This window comes from Xiphophorus couchianus, chromosome 11 (genome assembly GCF_001444195.1).
Source record: "Xiphophorus couchianus chromosome 11, X_couchianus-1.0, whole genome shotgun sequence".
Classification (NCBI taxonomy): domain Eukaryota; kingdom Metazoa; phylum Chordata; class Actinopteri; order Cyprinodontiformes; family Poeciliidae; genus Xiphophorus; species Xiphophorus couchianus.
Window position 1 is genome coordinate 15032058 of NC_040238.1, and position 17216 is coordinate 15049273.

The window sequence follows — 17216 nt, forward strand, 5'->3', positions numbered from 1 at the left end:
ATGCGCTAAAAAATAAAATGTGCGTTCTTGCAAGCTCACAATCGGAGTTGAGTTGACTTTGCTCAAATATTATGTGTGAGTCTTCACAGTGGAAGTACTTCCTGTGTGTGCAATCAAAGAAGACCGGGAAAGAGCTTTGAATGAGATGGCTGGCCGATGGGAGAAAAGCAACTATAGCCACAGGCTTATAGTTTTTGAATTGATTTTAGTTTTTATACCAATTAAAACAATGTAGAAAATATATTCAGAGTAAGCTGATTCAACTGTAGAATAGTTACCCTGAGTTAACATAAGAATCTATTATTTACTCATTTTATGAATTTTATTGAGAGGTTCAACAGATGGCAGAGCATTTGATAATGAAAAATAAACTAATCAGACATGTTGAATATTGATTTTTCTTTTCTCTTAGCACCTGCCTTAAGAAGAAGAAAGGCCGGTGCTTATTATCAAGCAGAGGAGATAAAGATGACCACACTATGTTCTTCAGGGGGAATTGAATTCTGAAATCAGGTGAAGAGGACATTATGTGGTTCAGGGCTGCACAGTGACGCAGTGGGTAGCTCTGTTGCCTTGCAGCAAGAAGGGTATGGGTTTGAATCCTGAACCGGGGTCCTCCTCCATGGAGTTTACATGTTCTCTCTGCGCATGCATGAGTTTTCTCCGGGTACCCCACACACACACACAAAAAAAACCCCAACATTTTTTGCATGATTGGAAATATCTGGGATAAAAAAAAAGGCATTAAGCTTGCTGGTGCTGTTGATGTCTGCATTTAAGAGGCTTTGGCTGAAGAGGTGATGAAGATTTACCTGCTGCAGAACAGAGACAGCTCAGTCGAATCTACCAATGTAAGGGTTGTTACTGAGGGAATAACTGTTCTCGGTAATCTTTGGGATTTCAGCAGAGGCTGTTGCTCTCTGTTGGGACTAGCCTACGCTTTGGATCTGAAATAACCCAAGAGTATCAGAAATAGTTTTGAGGCATTTCAAAAGGATTCCTAGAGCTGGATCCCAGAAGCCTTTCAGTCAAGGTTCAGCGACTTAGTTATTATTGAGAGGCTGTAGCTGAAAGTTACTGTTATGTCTTTTTATTCACTACTGTTCTCTCTTATGTCATGTTTATTGATAGGAAGCAGCACAGTGAAATTTTCAAGCAATGAACTAAATTTTTAGCATCGTGACTATATATATACCCAAAACTTAACAACACAGCACATGAGACAGTCATCCGTATGTGGTGGGAAATGTACTTCCACTGTTGTTTAATCCACAGTGGAAGTACTGTGGATTAAAGATAGTAAACTGCATTCTGTATGCAGAATGCAGTTTAGTTTGCTGGATCTGTGCTTCAGATATGTCTCAAAAATAGAGCTGTTTATAAAAAATAAATATGTAATTTATTAGAAAAAGCTAACTCATGATCCTCCTTTATATGTTTTTTTTTTTTCTACACCCCCACACACCCCCATCCCCACACGTTTGCGCACCTATCTTTGCGGGGACTTTCCATTTACTTAAATTCATTTCTACAGCCTAAACTTTGCCCTTATCCTAACCCTACCCATTACATACCTAACCCTAACCCTAACCAAAACTCAATTCACACCTTAGTCCTAAATTTGACCCCTGACCCAAAAACAGCGTTTCCCCTTGTGGGGACCAGGCTTCGGTCCCCACAAGGAGCAGTGTGTCCCCACAACGTAGTATATGTCCCCACAAGGTATTAGAAACAAACACACACACAGGCCAGTTAAAAAGTGAGAAAAAAAGGTAGTCGTAAAAAATAGTATTTAAATAGGCTAAGCTTTATTCTCTGAGTTCGAACAGCAGAGGGTTGATCCAGAAAACAAGTTAGTGACCTGGTCTGGATTCTGCAGACCAGGAACAGCCAGTGCAGGTCAATCATTGCGGTATATCGCAGACAGATGGCTGCCTCTCAAGCAACTAAAGTGCTTCCATTTAGATGACAGGAGACACACCTGCAGATTTCAAGTAATAAGTTGCTGTCCTCGCTCCATGTTGAGTTACAGATTCAAAGAGCTAGAAACTGCCAGAACACCTAGAGGTATGTTGCACTTCAATAAAAACAAACAGCGATGGGGTCAAATGTCAGCCGCAGTCCTTGTTATTGGCTTTGCACAGGTGATGGTAGCTGAGCCGGAGGTGAGAAAATTCACTTACAACCACACTGTGTTGCCCTTACACTGAAGCTCGTTGCTTTCAGGGGAAATAAATCCTTGGTTAAAACCTACCATGGAAGATATTACATTTTCAAGTGATTTAAGTTCGTTGATTTTTATCATTAATATTGTTTTATAACTAATAGATGCTATTGAGCTAATATGCTATATGCATTAATTAGGTTTGGGAAAAAAATTAATGGCATAGACAACAAGTGTTGAACACAATTACAGGATTTACTAAATGATATGCAACATTTTCCCTACCAATGTTTGTCAGTCCAGCAAATAGTTATTGTGCGATATATTGGTGCAGGAAACAATTGGACATTTTCAATTTGGAAAAATAGAGACTTATTTACCGATTTAGAATGCAAAAGATAAAAAAAAAGTGGAATTAGTTGCCAAAAAGTGCAAAGTTGCATATTTGGTACTACTTTGACTTTAAAGGGGATGAAGAGGTGGCTGTTTGCCCTTGCACTGATTCAGAAAAGTACTCAAACGGTCCGGCTGATTACGCTACACAATCACCAGCCGCTGCAGCCTATCAACAAGCTCTGAAAAAGCTTTTCACTCACAGAAATACAAAACACGATTAAATACAAAGAGGACAGTCCCAGATGGACACAACACACCTTGGTTGTAAATATCTCCCAAAGGAAAATACATGACAGATGTTCCCAATTGATGCCACAAATGGCAGGAAAACATTCATACCGGTCTTAAGCAAAAGCAAATCTTTAATAGGAGCTAATGTCGGCTGGTTTGACCACATATTTCCAAGTATCGGCTCATTTGACCGCAGCACGCGCAGACCTTCTGAACTCGTCCTCAGAAACGTGGGTAAAAATTGTTAACCACCTGCGCACACTGCTAAATCCAAACAAGGTAAACATGCTTGTTTTCCTCACCAAAGCAGGAACAATTTTCGTCCAAACATAGTGTGAGCCGTAACATCCAAAGAGCTAAGCTTTGGCCTTATCTGACCAAACTACATTCTTACAGGTGTTCTGCAGTCAACATTAAATAAACTTTATCATGCTTTTACTTCAGCAGTGAGTGTGGCGAGAGGTAGAGGTAATTTTATTTATATAGCACATTTTCAGCAACAAGGCAATACAAAGTGCTTTACAGGAATTAAAAGGAAATTCAAACAAAATAATAAACCAAAGGAAAGAGCAAAAGAAGAAAAAGCTGATAATGTTGATCCAAAGTAAATAAACTAGAGAGGCCACTAGGGTTAGTTACTTAAATGTGCCAGTTGTTTTCAGGGTCCTTTCTGAAGGTCACATGCTCCTTCACTGTCGGGCAAATCATTTAATTACTTCCTTAATTGTCTGTTAGAAATCTTAGGAGAGGCACCCAACTGTGGCTGTTTTATGCTAAAACTTAGCACTGTAACATTTAGAGTTTTATAAGTTACCAGTTGATATGAAATTAGCTGATATGGATTTGCACATAGGAGCAGTAACGTTTACTAAATCGATAACTTCATTTGTGGACTAATTTGCTTTTATTTCTTTTCAGACATCTGGTATGAATTTTATTTAACAGGAAGCATTACAGTTGCTTAAACCACACGTCCATCCATATTTTTCTGTGCTGTAATGTGATAAACAGAGTCTGCTTGGGGGTAAAGACACTACTCTGAACTAGCTATATTGTTACCTTTGTTATTGGAAGTAACCACAAAAGTTTCTAATCTCGTTTAAACGCTAAACATCTCATTCAAAAAAGTTATAAGCATAATGGAGGAAAATAGAGAGACACAATAAATCTGACAATTTCTCTGCGCAAACAGCCGTACTAGTAGAAAATTTGAATTAACATTGTTAAATGCATGATTGCCGCAAAGTATGATCTGATAGGTATAAAATTAGTATAGAAATACATTCTTATTATGAACAAAAGTGTTGGAGTGCTCATGGCTTCACTGGGGATGACTGAACACATAATGTGCTTCCAGCTCCTTGCAGCTCTTTCCCTCTGTAGTCTCTCTACAGTCGACAGAGTCTGACACTGCAGCACAGTTTCCTCCTGAAGAGGAAATAATGTAAAGATGCCAAGAACTCTGAGGACACATAACATGATGCTGTACTTATCAATCACTGCATAAACATTTTACCGTGTCCCCTCATGAACGAAACTGGTCCTGTATTATAAAATAGTACATGACAAACAGTAACGCGTGATTTGATTGTAATGCGTTGATTTGAATATCTGCTCTGTTTGTTGATATGAAATGGACTTTAAAGACTGTCTAAGCAGACAGGGAAAAGGACATAGCACACCATATTGCAAAAAGAGGAATGATAGTGTATGTTCCTGATGATTTATTTATAAAACAAAAGCAAATCTTCCTTCTGAAGCTTAATTTGAATGACAGTGAAAGGCAATTATTCCTGCTCACATCTGCCTAAGTTCAGGTTGGATGTGGTGTCGCTCTTTATATTATAATAATATCTATTTGGGTCTCTCATTAGCTGTCCTAATAATGCAATTTCCTAGAAGAAAAATATTCCCCTGGGAAATATATCAGGAAATCATGAAGCAGATGCTGCAATCATTGATTAAAAGATATTGCCAAGATTACATTCATTATGCACTTATGTTCTAAGCACCATTTCTTTATTATGTAAAGTAGAGAAGATTACCAGGTTATGTTAATTAATTATTAATATAAATGCGTGCTTTTCACCCATGTTTCATACCTGAAAACTGAAGTAGGCCGGACTTGTTAATTAGTTCCATATTTTCATCAGAAGACGAAAGCCTTCAGATTTTAATGTGAAGAGTGTTTACATCAGTAAACAAAAGACTTGATCTAATAAAATGTGCCATGAACTGGGAGATGGCTCGATCATTTCAAATCCAAATGCCAAAGGGTTTGTTGTAGATCCTACACTGTCAACGATTTTTATATCAGGATAAATGTCAGTGGATCTGCTCAAATACCCTCACAGACACAAAGCTAGCATGTGCACAGTGAGTCGAATCCATAATGAACTTAGGCGTCAAATGTCCTTTAACTCCCATTCAGAACATTTTTCAGAACTTTCTTTTGTCTGTACAATGCAGCCAATATCTTTGGAAAATTCAGCCTTAAAATGATCCACAAACTAGTCGCTTCGTTCATTGCTAAACTACTTTGATTCTTTATAATATTGTCCACATAAACAAAAGGACAAAAATAGCCTTTCAGGTGATCCCAAATTGCTGCAAGAGATTTGATGACAAGTAAAAAGAGAGCTTATATTTCTCCAGTTTAGTTTATCTTCAGAGGTTATTAGTTCAGTTCAGGGTAAAATTTAATTAATCTGTTTTCACATATGACACTCTGAGTGACCAAATTCAATTTATTTGAGGCAGGTGATTGTTTAATTTCTACCCAACAAGCCACTTTTCTATCGTACTATAAGTTTACTGATGGTAACCTCGATAAACACAACCGGATGTTGAAGTTACGAGACTGCTGTGTGGTGGAACCAGGTCTCATTTTGTATCGTGTAGACAGTCATTCTGTCTACTTAAGCTTTCTTTTTAATTACGCTTATAGTGAGAATGCTTTTGGTTTATAGTTACTCTGCAGTTTATTTGCCATATATTTTTTTGATCTGCTCTCTTCACTCATTCTGGATGCACTTGCAGTTACTGCTGCTGTTAACTTTATATTCTTCTTGTTTTCTCCTTCCATAAAAAATACGCCCTACTTGTATGTCTGACTCTTTTGTTTTCCTGTCATCTCATCTCCCAGCCGGTACGGTAGATGGCAGACCATTAGCCTTCTTCTTCTTGACGTTTCTCCCAGTTATCAGTTTGCTGTTGTTCTCCGCCATTGCTCCATATTTGCTCAGGTTGAGGGACTGCAGTAAAGTTAATCTTTGATGCTAGTGTCTGTTTATGATCAACTACTTATGATCTCATTATAATATAACTAAATTGAATTAATATTTCATTTTTAGCCAAGAGTATTGGTATAAATTGAATTGTATAGAGATACACAATTTATGTATTAGATGTAAACTGCACAAAAAAAATGAACTAAACTGAACTGAAATAAGCATATTAAACCAAATCTGACCAGATGCACCAATCAGATTACTCAAAGTGGTCAATACAGTTAAGTCCAGAATTATTCATACCCCTTTAAATGGTCCCTCAGTCTAGTTCTGTAGGCTACACTATCATGGGAATGACTGCTGACTTGACAGTTGTCCAGAAGACGACCATTGACACTTTGCAGAAGTCACAAAAGAATAACTGCTAATGAGACCGACTGTTCACAGAGCTCTGTGTACAAGCACGTTCATAGAGAGGTGAAGTGGAAAAAAAGATGTGGCAGGAAAGAAGTGTACAAGCAACAAGGATACTTGCCTCCTGAGAATTGTGAAACCAAACCCATTTTTAAATGTGGGGAAGATTCACAAAGAGTGGACTGCAGCTGGAGTCGGTGCTTCAAGAACCACCACAAACAGATACATGGCTTCAGCTGTCAAATTCCATGTGCTAAACATTCGAGACCTGGCTCTAGTGTCACCTGGGACACTTCCGACACCCAACTATTAGGTCTAATAGTTGTTGGTTGGCTTACCAAGATTTTTGTTTCTATTATGAAAGAAGGTTGAGAAAGATAATAAGATAGCAAATCTTTGTCAAAGGAGTAAGAATTTTGAAGAAATTATCCTTTAAAAATGATGTAAAAAATTATTAAAGTCTTTCGCTGTCATTAAAGGCAAAATATTTATTGGCATCACAGCAATCAAACACTTGTTATAACTGCGATACTTCAATATTTTGCCTCCATTAAAAATGTCTCAAAAGCCCTTCTTGCTTTAATCTTTAGCTCCCCAAACAGATTCTCTCTCATATTTAGGTGTGGTCTTTTCCAGGGTCACTTCAAAAAATTTACATCTGTTCCAGTCAAAACTAATTTGCTATCCAAATTTATGGATATGGCATGAATAACTTTGGTCTTGTATGCCCAAGATTGTTGTAAAAAAGGATCTGCTTGCTATAATCCATGGTACACATTTGGATTGTCAAAGGCATTGGACATAATAATGTACAGCAACATAAAGAAGAGTTCTGTGTTAGCAGTCCTGAACACACAACATAAAAATACATGTTTAAAGTCAGCCAGAGTGCAGCAAAGTCCCAGGTAATTATTGCATGTACAGTCTGACTGATTTACTGTAAAAATGCCAGAACTTTGTGGTAAAATGGGACAGCATTAGAGACATGATACAAATAAGTCTTTGTGGAAGATCTGCAGTTCATCCTGGGGACAAATATGAGTCAGACTTGGACATCAAAGCACAAAACGAAGCAAACATCCAATCTACTTTTCCCATGTGTTGTACAGAAAGCATTTGGTAATTCTCTTGTTTCAGCTGAGAAATGCCAAATTTGTAGAAATGTCTTGATTTGTTTTGTGCACACATTACAATAAACGTAATAAATGTTGAACAGAATTTGGGCCTGAATCAAATTCTGTTTAAATCCTGAAACATTTCTGAATACTAAATTAGTTTAGTATTTATTTGAGAATCAGAATAAAGTAGAATTCTTAAATTAATAAATACACTCCATCTCTAAAAGGACCTGCTCACCTACCCAAATCATTGAGTTTAGGTTTTCACAGCACTTTCAAGGCTGCAGATGAGCAAAAACCAGGATGCAGAATGATTATTGCTCTGAGGAGATCCTCACATTCTAGTGCAATACATATAGTCATAAAATTCATTAATAAATACAGAGACCTCTGTATGGTTTATTCATTTGGCTAGTTGTTGTTGTTGTTTTTTTTAAAGTTCATGCAAAATGCTATGGAGGCAGGCAGCTAGGAGCAAAGAAAAAAGTGAAAAAGGAGCATTGAGATAGGTTTAGTGCTTAAGTGATTAGTGTGGTAAGCTCATAAAAATATTCTGCAACAAAATGTTCCTCCCACATGTTAAAAGAAATTACAGCAATCAGGATTCCTGCCACGGGATTCTTTAAAGAGGCAGCAGTGGCTAAAAAGGTAAAGGGTTTATATAACAGCAGTAAGGTCGGATGAAAACCTGTCCTTTCCTGCTAACTGTCAAAGTGTCCTTTTGTCTCTGTGAGACACCATGCCCGACATTGCTCCTAATGCTTTCATTGTGGGGGGAAAAGTAGTGTAAAGGAAAAAAAAAAAAAAAAAAAGACCAAATGTACTGTTAGAAGTTCTGTGAATATGGGCTGGTGTGGGTTATGTGAAGTGTAAATTGCTTTCTGTGATCAACTCAATAAGAAAGGCTCTGTTAGCTAATAGAAGGAAATGACTGCAAGTGAGGCAACCATGAGTTCAAGGTGGTTCTGTTCCAAATACCACTGATGCTTATGCTACTTTTACACTGGCACGAACTGAAAGGCAGATCAGTGTTTACATGAAAATTACAGACGGGAAATCATTTCCCCAAATGTGTCCAAAGACTGATTAGATAGAACTTAATAATGACGACGTGCATACTAATTTGAAAAAGTCTAACCGATCCAATATGTGTACCAAATACAAATCACCCTCACAGCTGTTTTGCTTCCTGCCTCCGGTGCGTGGCCCCTGGCCCCAGGCCCTCCCCTGTGCGCCTGAGCCTCTCCAGCCAGCTGTCCCTCCAAACCTTTGCATCGTTGCCATTTCAGTGCCGACACCCCTCACAGGCAAGGATCACTGCTTCACAGGTATCACGGCTCCAGCCGCAGGTTGCTCAGCGCATGCAGCAGTATAGCTGTCAAACGTGTGGACAATGCAATCACATGCCAACTCTGCAGGGATTATTCCCACCCACAGAAGCCAGAAAGAGGCATGAGAATTATTTTTTTTTCTCTAGTTCTTTAAACACCATCCAGCTCCTCTGCACCTAGGGAAAGACTCAAAGCAATGTGGGCGGATAAAGTCTGGTTCCCTGGGACTGTGTGGCTCCTTCACTGACAACCGGTTCATCTTCTGAGGGACGGCCGGTTGGACACAGTGCGGAGGAGCACAGTGGAGCCTCGGGTCAGTGCATTGTCAACTCCCTGGTCCACTTTCAACACCTTTTAACACTGTGCTTGGAATTCAACCCTGTGTCATGGAAGCTGCACCTCTTCTTTGATACCTTGCCAATTGAGAGGGGCCCAGGTAATGGTTAGAAAAAGGAAAGCAGCAATGTTCCAAAATCCAGAGTGAAAGCTGCTAAAGTAATGGTTTTAGAAGAACCAGCAAGTCTCTTCAGGGCTGCTAATCAGTGAGAGCCAGGACAAATCTGGAATGGCTTAGACGGAGGCCAGGAGCTGCACAGACCAGAGTGAAGAAGATGAAGACTAAGCAGATTTTTACTTCAGACATTTGCACCCTCCCTGTGGCGATCTGGTGCATGATGACCTATGAGCCAAAAGATAAGCTGCATAGCTACTTATCTAGCAAGAAGTATAAGGCTTAGCTATACCTTTTGGCCACCTAAATATGTGGCCAAAAGGTGGATCAAATGCATCTCTACGAGTGAGACTATAATTTTAAAGTTGTTGATTATTATTATTTTTTGTTTGTAATTTAATTCAAAAAGTAAACTCCTAAACATGGGTATATCATTTAAGCCTGACCATTTTTTATGGCTTTCAGACAAATACAAAACCTATAATCCAGTCTCTGAGGAAATTAGAGTATTGCTAAGATCCAAAAATAGTTTATGCACAAACATCATATTTTGACGTTGTGGCCAACCAAAATGTGAGGCAGATTCTGGATTTGACAGCTGTCCACAGCAGGCGGTCACTGACCCTCTTTACATGAAGGTTAAGCCATGAAAGGTCACTGCTAAAGAAGTTGGCTGTTTACTCATTGGGAAAGTTGAGTGGAAGAAAAATGTGTGGTAGAAAGAAGGAGCACAAGCTACATGGATTACTGCTGTCATGAGAGGATTATTAAACGAAGCATACCTTAGAGCCTGGGGAGATTTACAAGCTGTTGACTACAGTCAGAGGTTCAAAAACCACTGCACACAGATTAATCTAGGACATAAGCTACAACTCTCACATTTCTTATAGTAAGCATCTTTACTGGTCTAAGAATAAAACGGACTAGAAAGTTAATTTGTTCTCCAAAGTCATCTTTTTAGATGAAAGAACATTTCTGATTTCACTTGGAAATCAACTCAGGTTCCATAGCCTGAGCATGGACTGGTAAAAAGCTCTGCAGATGCTGATTTCATTTTCCTTCAGAGCTTGGCACCTGCCCACATTGCAGAAAGTGCTGAAACCTCCTTTAACTGCCCTTGTATCACTGGGCTTAAATGGTCAGTAAAATCGCCAGACCTAAACTCTAAAGCTAATCTATGGAGTAACATCATGATGAAAATGAGAGACACACGCAAACAATGCAGACAAGCTGAAGGTGTACTGAATGCATTTCATGTACGATGCATGGGCATCTCGTTCAGTAGGCTGTTAGAAATAACCATCAGAATTTACTGAAATACTTGAAATAAATCACTGTGTAATAAATGTATATATGAGTTTACCTCTTTTAAAATGAATGACAAAAAATGTATTTTTAATGGTGGTCTAAATGATTGAACAGCAGCTGAAAACTGCGGCTTTAGTACTGAAAACAGAATTTTAAATCACATGCCCATCAAAACAAAATCCAATGTTCTTTTGCTGAGGTTAACAGCCATCACAATCTACAAAAACTCTTTGAAGAATCGGAATTAATATGAGTTACAACAGCATTTAATTACCTTTGGGATCAATAAAGTATTTTTATATTGTATTGTTTGAATACCTCGACAAAAGCAGACTTTCTGTTTTTTTTTTTTTTTTCTCTAATAGAATCAATCATGTTAACTGGGAAGGTTTTCCAAAATGCTGGTCTCCATCATTTTGCCGAAAGAAAAATGAGTCACAGCTTGCCAATCTTTTCTAGCTGAAAGTGTCGGATAGATAATTCCGACTTCAAACAGCCCTCGCTTAGCATGAGAAATGTCTAAATCTACAGCAGTCCAATTAGAAAAGACGGAACAAGTATAGCTTGATTGAACTGCTTGCCAGGATTATGTGTACTCTCTGTAAAGGCAACATGGCAGGATAAACTTGGTATACAAAATGTTATGTGAATAAATGTAATGATTTGGATTAGGTTTGCAGCAAAGAGGGGGAAGAGAAGGACAGACCCAATTTGACCCTGGATCCATGATAAGCTACCAGGTCAGCAGCAGAATTGGGGTTTACCACAGGTGCCAAAGACTCAGGATAAATCGTTTTCTGCAACTGTCTCTTATTCCCCGCTGAAACTGACTTCCTAGCCTGCCCATCTGTCACCTCTCCTGGGGACGTGGGCCGCCCTTCACTGGCAATACACCACGGTGAGAGCCTGCTTTTTCTCATCATCATCAGGGTGAATTCTCTTTCCGTAAAGGAGTTGGTTATTGCATCTGGAACGGATAGTTACTACAAAAGCTATCGAAACATCTTCGGAAAAACTGAGCAAAGGTTTGATCTCCGTCTATTTAAGCCTGTTGTAGTAGAAATGACTTATAAGGCTCAAATTATACGAAGGCACTCTACAGCACTATTACTTTCTTCAATTTACTGGGAACCTAGGCGTTGCCAGAGGAATTTTAGTGAGACCTAACCCTGAGGATGAAAGCCACATTGCTCCTCCTGACTCTGATATTTGACCATCAGTCAGATCCTCCTCTCAAACACCCCAGGGGGAAGTGGGATCCCTAGATAATTGAAACACACTAACTGGCGTGTCCTTGAGCATCCATTATGTTATGTTGTTGAGTACTCGACTTATTGTCTACTTAGTCATGACATGTCACGCTTGTTTAAGGGTTACCTTCAGTTCATTTATGTACTGGGTGTGAACGTATGACCTTTTAAATGACAACTAAATAGATGCCAGAGGTTGTTTTTTTTTTTAGAGGATTACGTCTGGAGAAAGTGAAACATCTTCATCTGAGGAACACCAGTCTCCAGGAGTCATTCCCTGATGCTGTGACCTCAGTATGTTTGGGTACTGTCATCCATGAAGAAGAAAGTCGACCTAAGTCACTCTTGCGATGCCACAATAATTGGATGAATGATTTTATTCAGGTACTATTACTTTTTTAAACTACCATTCATAAGGTACATGGCATTTCAGTATTGACTGGAGTCTAGTCAGTATTGCAGTCTTGGTGGTTGAGTCTAGTCACCCTCGGCCTCCTCCCATGGCTCATTCAGTGGCAACAGCAACTGACGCATGGCATTCTCCTTGACAAGTCTTGGTGGTTTTCTATTCTGCTTTCTGAAATCTGCTTTCTTCACATTGCTGTACTGAGGCCCATTGGTTCCTCATCTAGAGCAAATGCTCGCTGACACATTCAAGATGAATCCTGTGCCAATTATCATGGAAGATCTTCTCACACAGAGACCATGCTGACGTAAGCAGGGTTTTTATATGGGTGGATGTGACACTCCAGAGTCTTTCACCTCCCTTTGGATGTGCCTGGAGTTAAATAGCATTTCCCATCTGGTTCCACAGGACACTGTTACTAAGGAAGCAGTCATCAACATGGTATCTGGCCAAAATACATCCACTTCTAAGTCTCTCTGTAAAGCTTCCAGACTCTGTGTGTCTCTGCAATCTGTTAATGACACTCTGTGACAGTTCGGTGGCGTCTTCCCTCAGAGAACATCCTGCCTGAAGGCTCACAATACCCAGGAACTGCTTATTGACCGTTGGGTGTCGTCTTGATGCTATGTGGCCAAAATTTGGACAGCTTATCAAAGAAGGACCGTTTAACTGTGAGTTGTCATTGATCCCAAAAATGTCGTGGTTGACACACACATCAGAGAGAATAAAAAGAAAAGAATTTAATAAAATTATCACTTTTTGCAATTGAGTGCTGGAAATTTGTGCCATTAGATGTGATTTTCAATTAGAAACATTTGTTATGCAGTAAGCACTAAAACACTGAAAAGATTTGTTATTGAAAAATTTCATAAGATAAGCCATACACACATACAGACGATAGATAGATAGATAGATAGATAGATAGATAGATAGATAGATAGATAGATAGATAGATAGATAGATAGATAGATAGATAGATAGATAGATAGATAGATAGATAGATAGATAGATAGAGTTATTTAGTGGGGCAGATTTTAACAATTGCTACATACTCTACTGCTTCCAAAACACGGCCAGACAACAGCATCTATAACATGTCTATACTGTGTGTGTGGGGGGGGGGGGGGGTGTTAGAATGTGAGACTTTTTTGTATAAGTGGGATGGGTTCAATATGTTTTACAGGTGCTTATAGAAGCCTATTGCAGGAACGGAAATAGTTTAAGGAGCTCAAAAAAGCATTCCTACGCTCTCATTTCCAAAGGAATCTTTCCAAACTTTCACATTCGCAGCCCATCATCATTTTTACACCTCTGCTGACACTTCATTTTAGTACATCAGCTGTGCATCCTAAGTAAGATATTAACCAAGCAGATCAATAACACTCAAGGGCAACGAGCCCGGCTGTAAACACCGAGTTTAGCACCAGGACTCGTTTATGTCGCACATAGTTAAACACACAACAACAAGCATCTGTGTGCTCCATAAGCGCTAATTCTGAGCCAGTTTAACTCCGGGGCTGCTGTGCCTCGGACCAACACACAGTGTAAAGCCCAATAGGAGCACATCGTTTTTGAATAATAATAATAAAAAAAAATAAAATAAAAAAACAGTTCGAGACTTACTTTAACACGGCGCTGTCCCCCTGTCTCACGGTGATGTTGTCCTTCAGTGCAGAATCCCCGCTCCTGGCTGGAACTCCTGCAGGCACAAGGAGCAGCAATTGAAGTCCGAGGACGACCAGGAATTTCCCAGGTTCTGCCAGGTAGCCACACATTCCCATGTTTGTTTGCTTCTTTCTTTTTCTCTTTCTTTCACTGAGCAACTTCCAGAAAATAATAATAATTTAAAAAAGAAAAAACCCAAACTTAACGCGGTCGTATATATTCCTTTTGCGTCCTTGTCAGCGTCTGCTCCTGGCACACAGATTTGCTGCCACTGTGTAGCGCCGGAGAGATGCGTTCTGTCCGGTTCTCAGCAAGACCACCGCGTTTCTCGGAGAAATGCGCGCCGTCTCCTCTGCTCCCGACTGTAATCTCTGTGAAATGGATGCTGAGGCACAGATGCATCAGCCTGAGCTCCTGTACGTTTCCCTCCCCTCCCGCGGCGTCCTTTTCTCTCTGTCGTCGGGGTGAGGCGGTGAGAAGCTGAGAGCATTCAGAGCAAGCGGCTGAATCCGCTCACTATCCTTTTTTAATTAAGAACACACACATCTCTCTCTCTCTCTCTCTCGGGGTGTGTGTGTGTCCCTCTCTCTGTCTGTCTCTCCCTTATGTCCTGGTACTCTTGCACCATGAGGACCTGTGGACATACCTGCCAATTCATAAGGGGATTCCAAGTTGTGGTCCATGGAACACCAAGCGGTCCCTGTGTTCTGCATATGGGACACTTAAATAACTTGAAATATGCCTGCTATCCATAACCTCGGGCTATTTCCTGTTATATTCCACGATGGTTGAATCATAGCTACACGCTAATCATCGAAGATTGGAAAGAGTTCTAAAGATGCACACCAGCATACAACTCTGGTTCTCTGGCCAAAGAAAATAATATACTGATAGTGACCTGATGTTTTTATGCTTTTAAATCGCTGACAGGTGATTAATTGTGTGTTTTAAAATATCCATGTGTTAGATTGCTGCTGTAGGGGAAGAATAAGTGATCATAAAATTTAACCACGCATTCTATCCCAAACTAACAATCATACCTGATCTGCTCTCAGTATTGCTGTCGATGCTTTTCATGAGCCAGCAGCTGGAGCTGAACCACAACATGGGGTGAGGTTTTCCTCTGTGGGCATTTTGTTGACATGGTGAAAATAGACGATGTATTAGGATACTTGTTAGGAACTTTAAATGTGTCTCAATTTGATATTTTTTAACTAATTGGAATAAAGTGACCACAGAAATACTCCCAGTTTACTTTGGCTGCACCTGCTGAAACCAGAACTTAAACGTAGTCCTTTCTTAATCTATGCAGACATGACATGACATGTAGTCACGTTCAAACATGTCCAAGCTTCAAAGACATGTCTTTAGTTGTGTGGTAAGATGACATGAAGTAAACTGATAAGTAGTTACTTCAAAAATATGTCTCACTGCATCTGATTGGCTTCCAACAGAAAATACTTTACTGTGGCATTTCCTATCCTGTAGTAAATTTCCCAGTACTCAACAGCAACTGAGAAAAAGTTACTCCACTACACATGCGTACGGGTAGTAGTAAACGTTTTTTCAGGGGACAGCTGATATTTTATTTTCTAGTTCTTATGTGTCCCACCACTTTCTGATGTCACTCTGGGCAACTGCCCACATATCCCACATCAAAATCTGTCACTGTGTGCATGTTTTCTAAAAATGTTTTAATGTCTCAAGTCGAACATGTCTGAAGATTCTCAGTTTTCCAAGTTTTTATATTCAAGGAATGAATTTTGTTTTAAACGTTGATTCAGAAATGCCCCTCTCCGTTAATGCAACAAAGAGGTGACAGGCACTTGTCCTCATATCATTGGTGGACCCAAATGCAGCAGGCCGAGAAATTGGCGCGTGGTATTGAGGATTTAATGACGAAAGATGATCAAAACGCGTACAAAACAACCCAGTCCTGACACCTCATACAACAAAGCGACTGGCGTAAGCGACCGTGCTTGTGAAATTTCAAGCTTGTACATGTAAATGTGCACATGTGGGCTAGCGGTGGGACAAAAGAAAGCTTAAAAATGTTCAACTTTTGTTGCCGTCTACTGTCACAGAAAACGTTCATCTTTCGTAGCTCCTCATGTGCGGAGTCCATAGCATGTTGCTGTGAACTACTGTATGTATCCCTCTGCGGGATAGAGGCTTTTACTGCTTCGCAAGGGTGTAAGTCCCATCTCATTATTGGGGGGGGGCGGGGGGGGAACCATAAACAGGAAAATCTCTTGAGAGCAATTTTGGGGGGGTCGGCAAAATTACAGTGAAATGTACCGTAAGATATGGTTTAAAAAAGTTTTTAAACCACATTCAAGCTGCAGGACCAAAACTGACTAGCAATGCATAGCAACAAAGTATTGAGAAGTAAAACTAAAATTCAAATAGTTATGTTTGGAAGCTAGGATGAGGTAGAAGCTCAAGTAGACAAAGAACCCTTAACAGCTTTTATTCATAACTTGCTCAGCAGTACAGTAACATCAAGTATTCCTTTCCTCCATCTTATCTCTTCTTCTTCTGTTTCTTCTCTCTCCTCTCTATCCTATTCTCGTACACCACCTAGTGGTAGACACAACACAAATGTTGCTCAGATGCAAGTTTTGTTCAGTCTCACTGATCTAATCTCTGCTACACCTTTACAAAAATGTAAGGTTCTAAATAAAAAAGCTTTAATGAGTAACTCCTCTTAATAAAATTCCTCATAAACATTGATTTATTGAAATGGCTCCCAATACACGTTATGGCCTATTTAAATTATAACTTGTTAAGTTGCTTTATTTTTAAGCCTTCTTTAGTTTTGCCATGTCCTGGATGACTGAGAACCAACAAGCAGATAGAAATGAATATCTGGGGGGTATTATAACTTAAACATAACACTTAAAGCACCAGGGTTTATATAGAAAAATATTCAGATTTTATTTTGTGGTTTAAAGGTTCTATGTTGAAAACAGTGAGAAATAAAAATAAAGGCATAACTTTCTGCTTTTTCTTTGTTCTCTCTTCTGTTCTTGAAGAAGAGAACAAGTGGACCTGGGCTGAGCCCGGTCCACTTGCTCAGCCCCTCCCTCCCGTTTCAAACTCTTCTACTTAACTTAAAGTAAAAAAATCTCAATATGAATGTTTGCTACCTTTGACAAAAAAGCCTAGGTCTATGAAAGCACTGCAGCTGTTTTGCTAAAGACGCAGCTTATCATGATTCAGCCAAAGTAATGAAACAACGAATTGCAGTCT

General features: G+C 39.5%; 1 protein-coding gene across 2 annotated transcripts in view; it reads right to left on the bottom strand.

Annotated features, from left to right (window-relative positions):
- Nucleotides 1-17216, bottom strand: part of opcml (opioid binding protein/cell adhesion molecule-like) — a 276216-nt gene that overhangs the window by 141889 nt on the left and 117111 nt on the right. The window contains exon 2 of one of the 2 annotated variants that reach the window (XM_028031720.1): nt 13923-13998. In XM_028031720.1, coding sequence (XP_027887521.1) covers nt 13923-13998 — 76 coding nt within the window. Of the gene's footprint in view, nt 1-13922; nt 14482-17216 lie in introns of those variants that run through there. The other variant, XM_028031719.1, reaches the window with a different exon arrangement.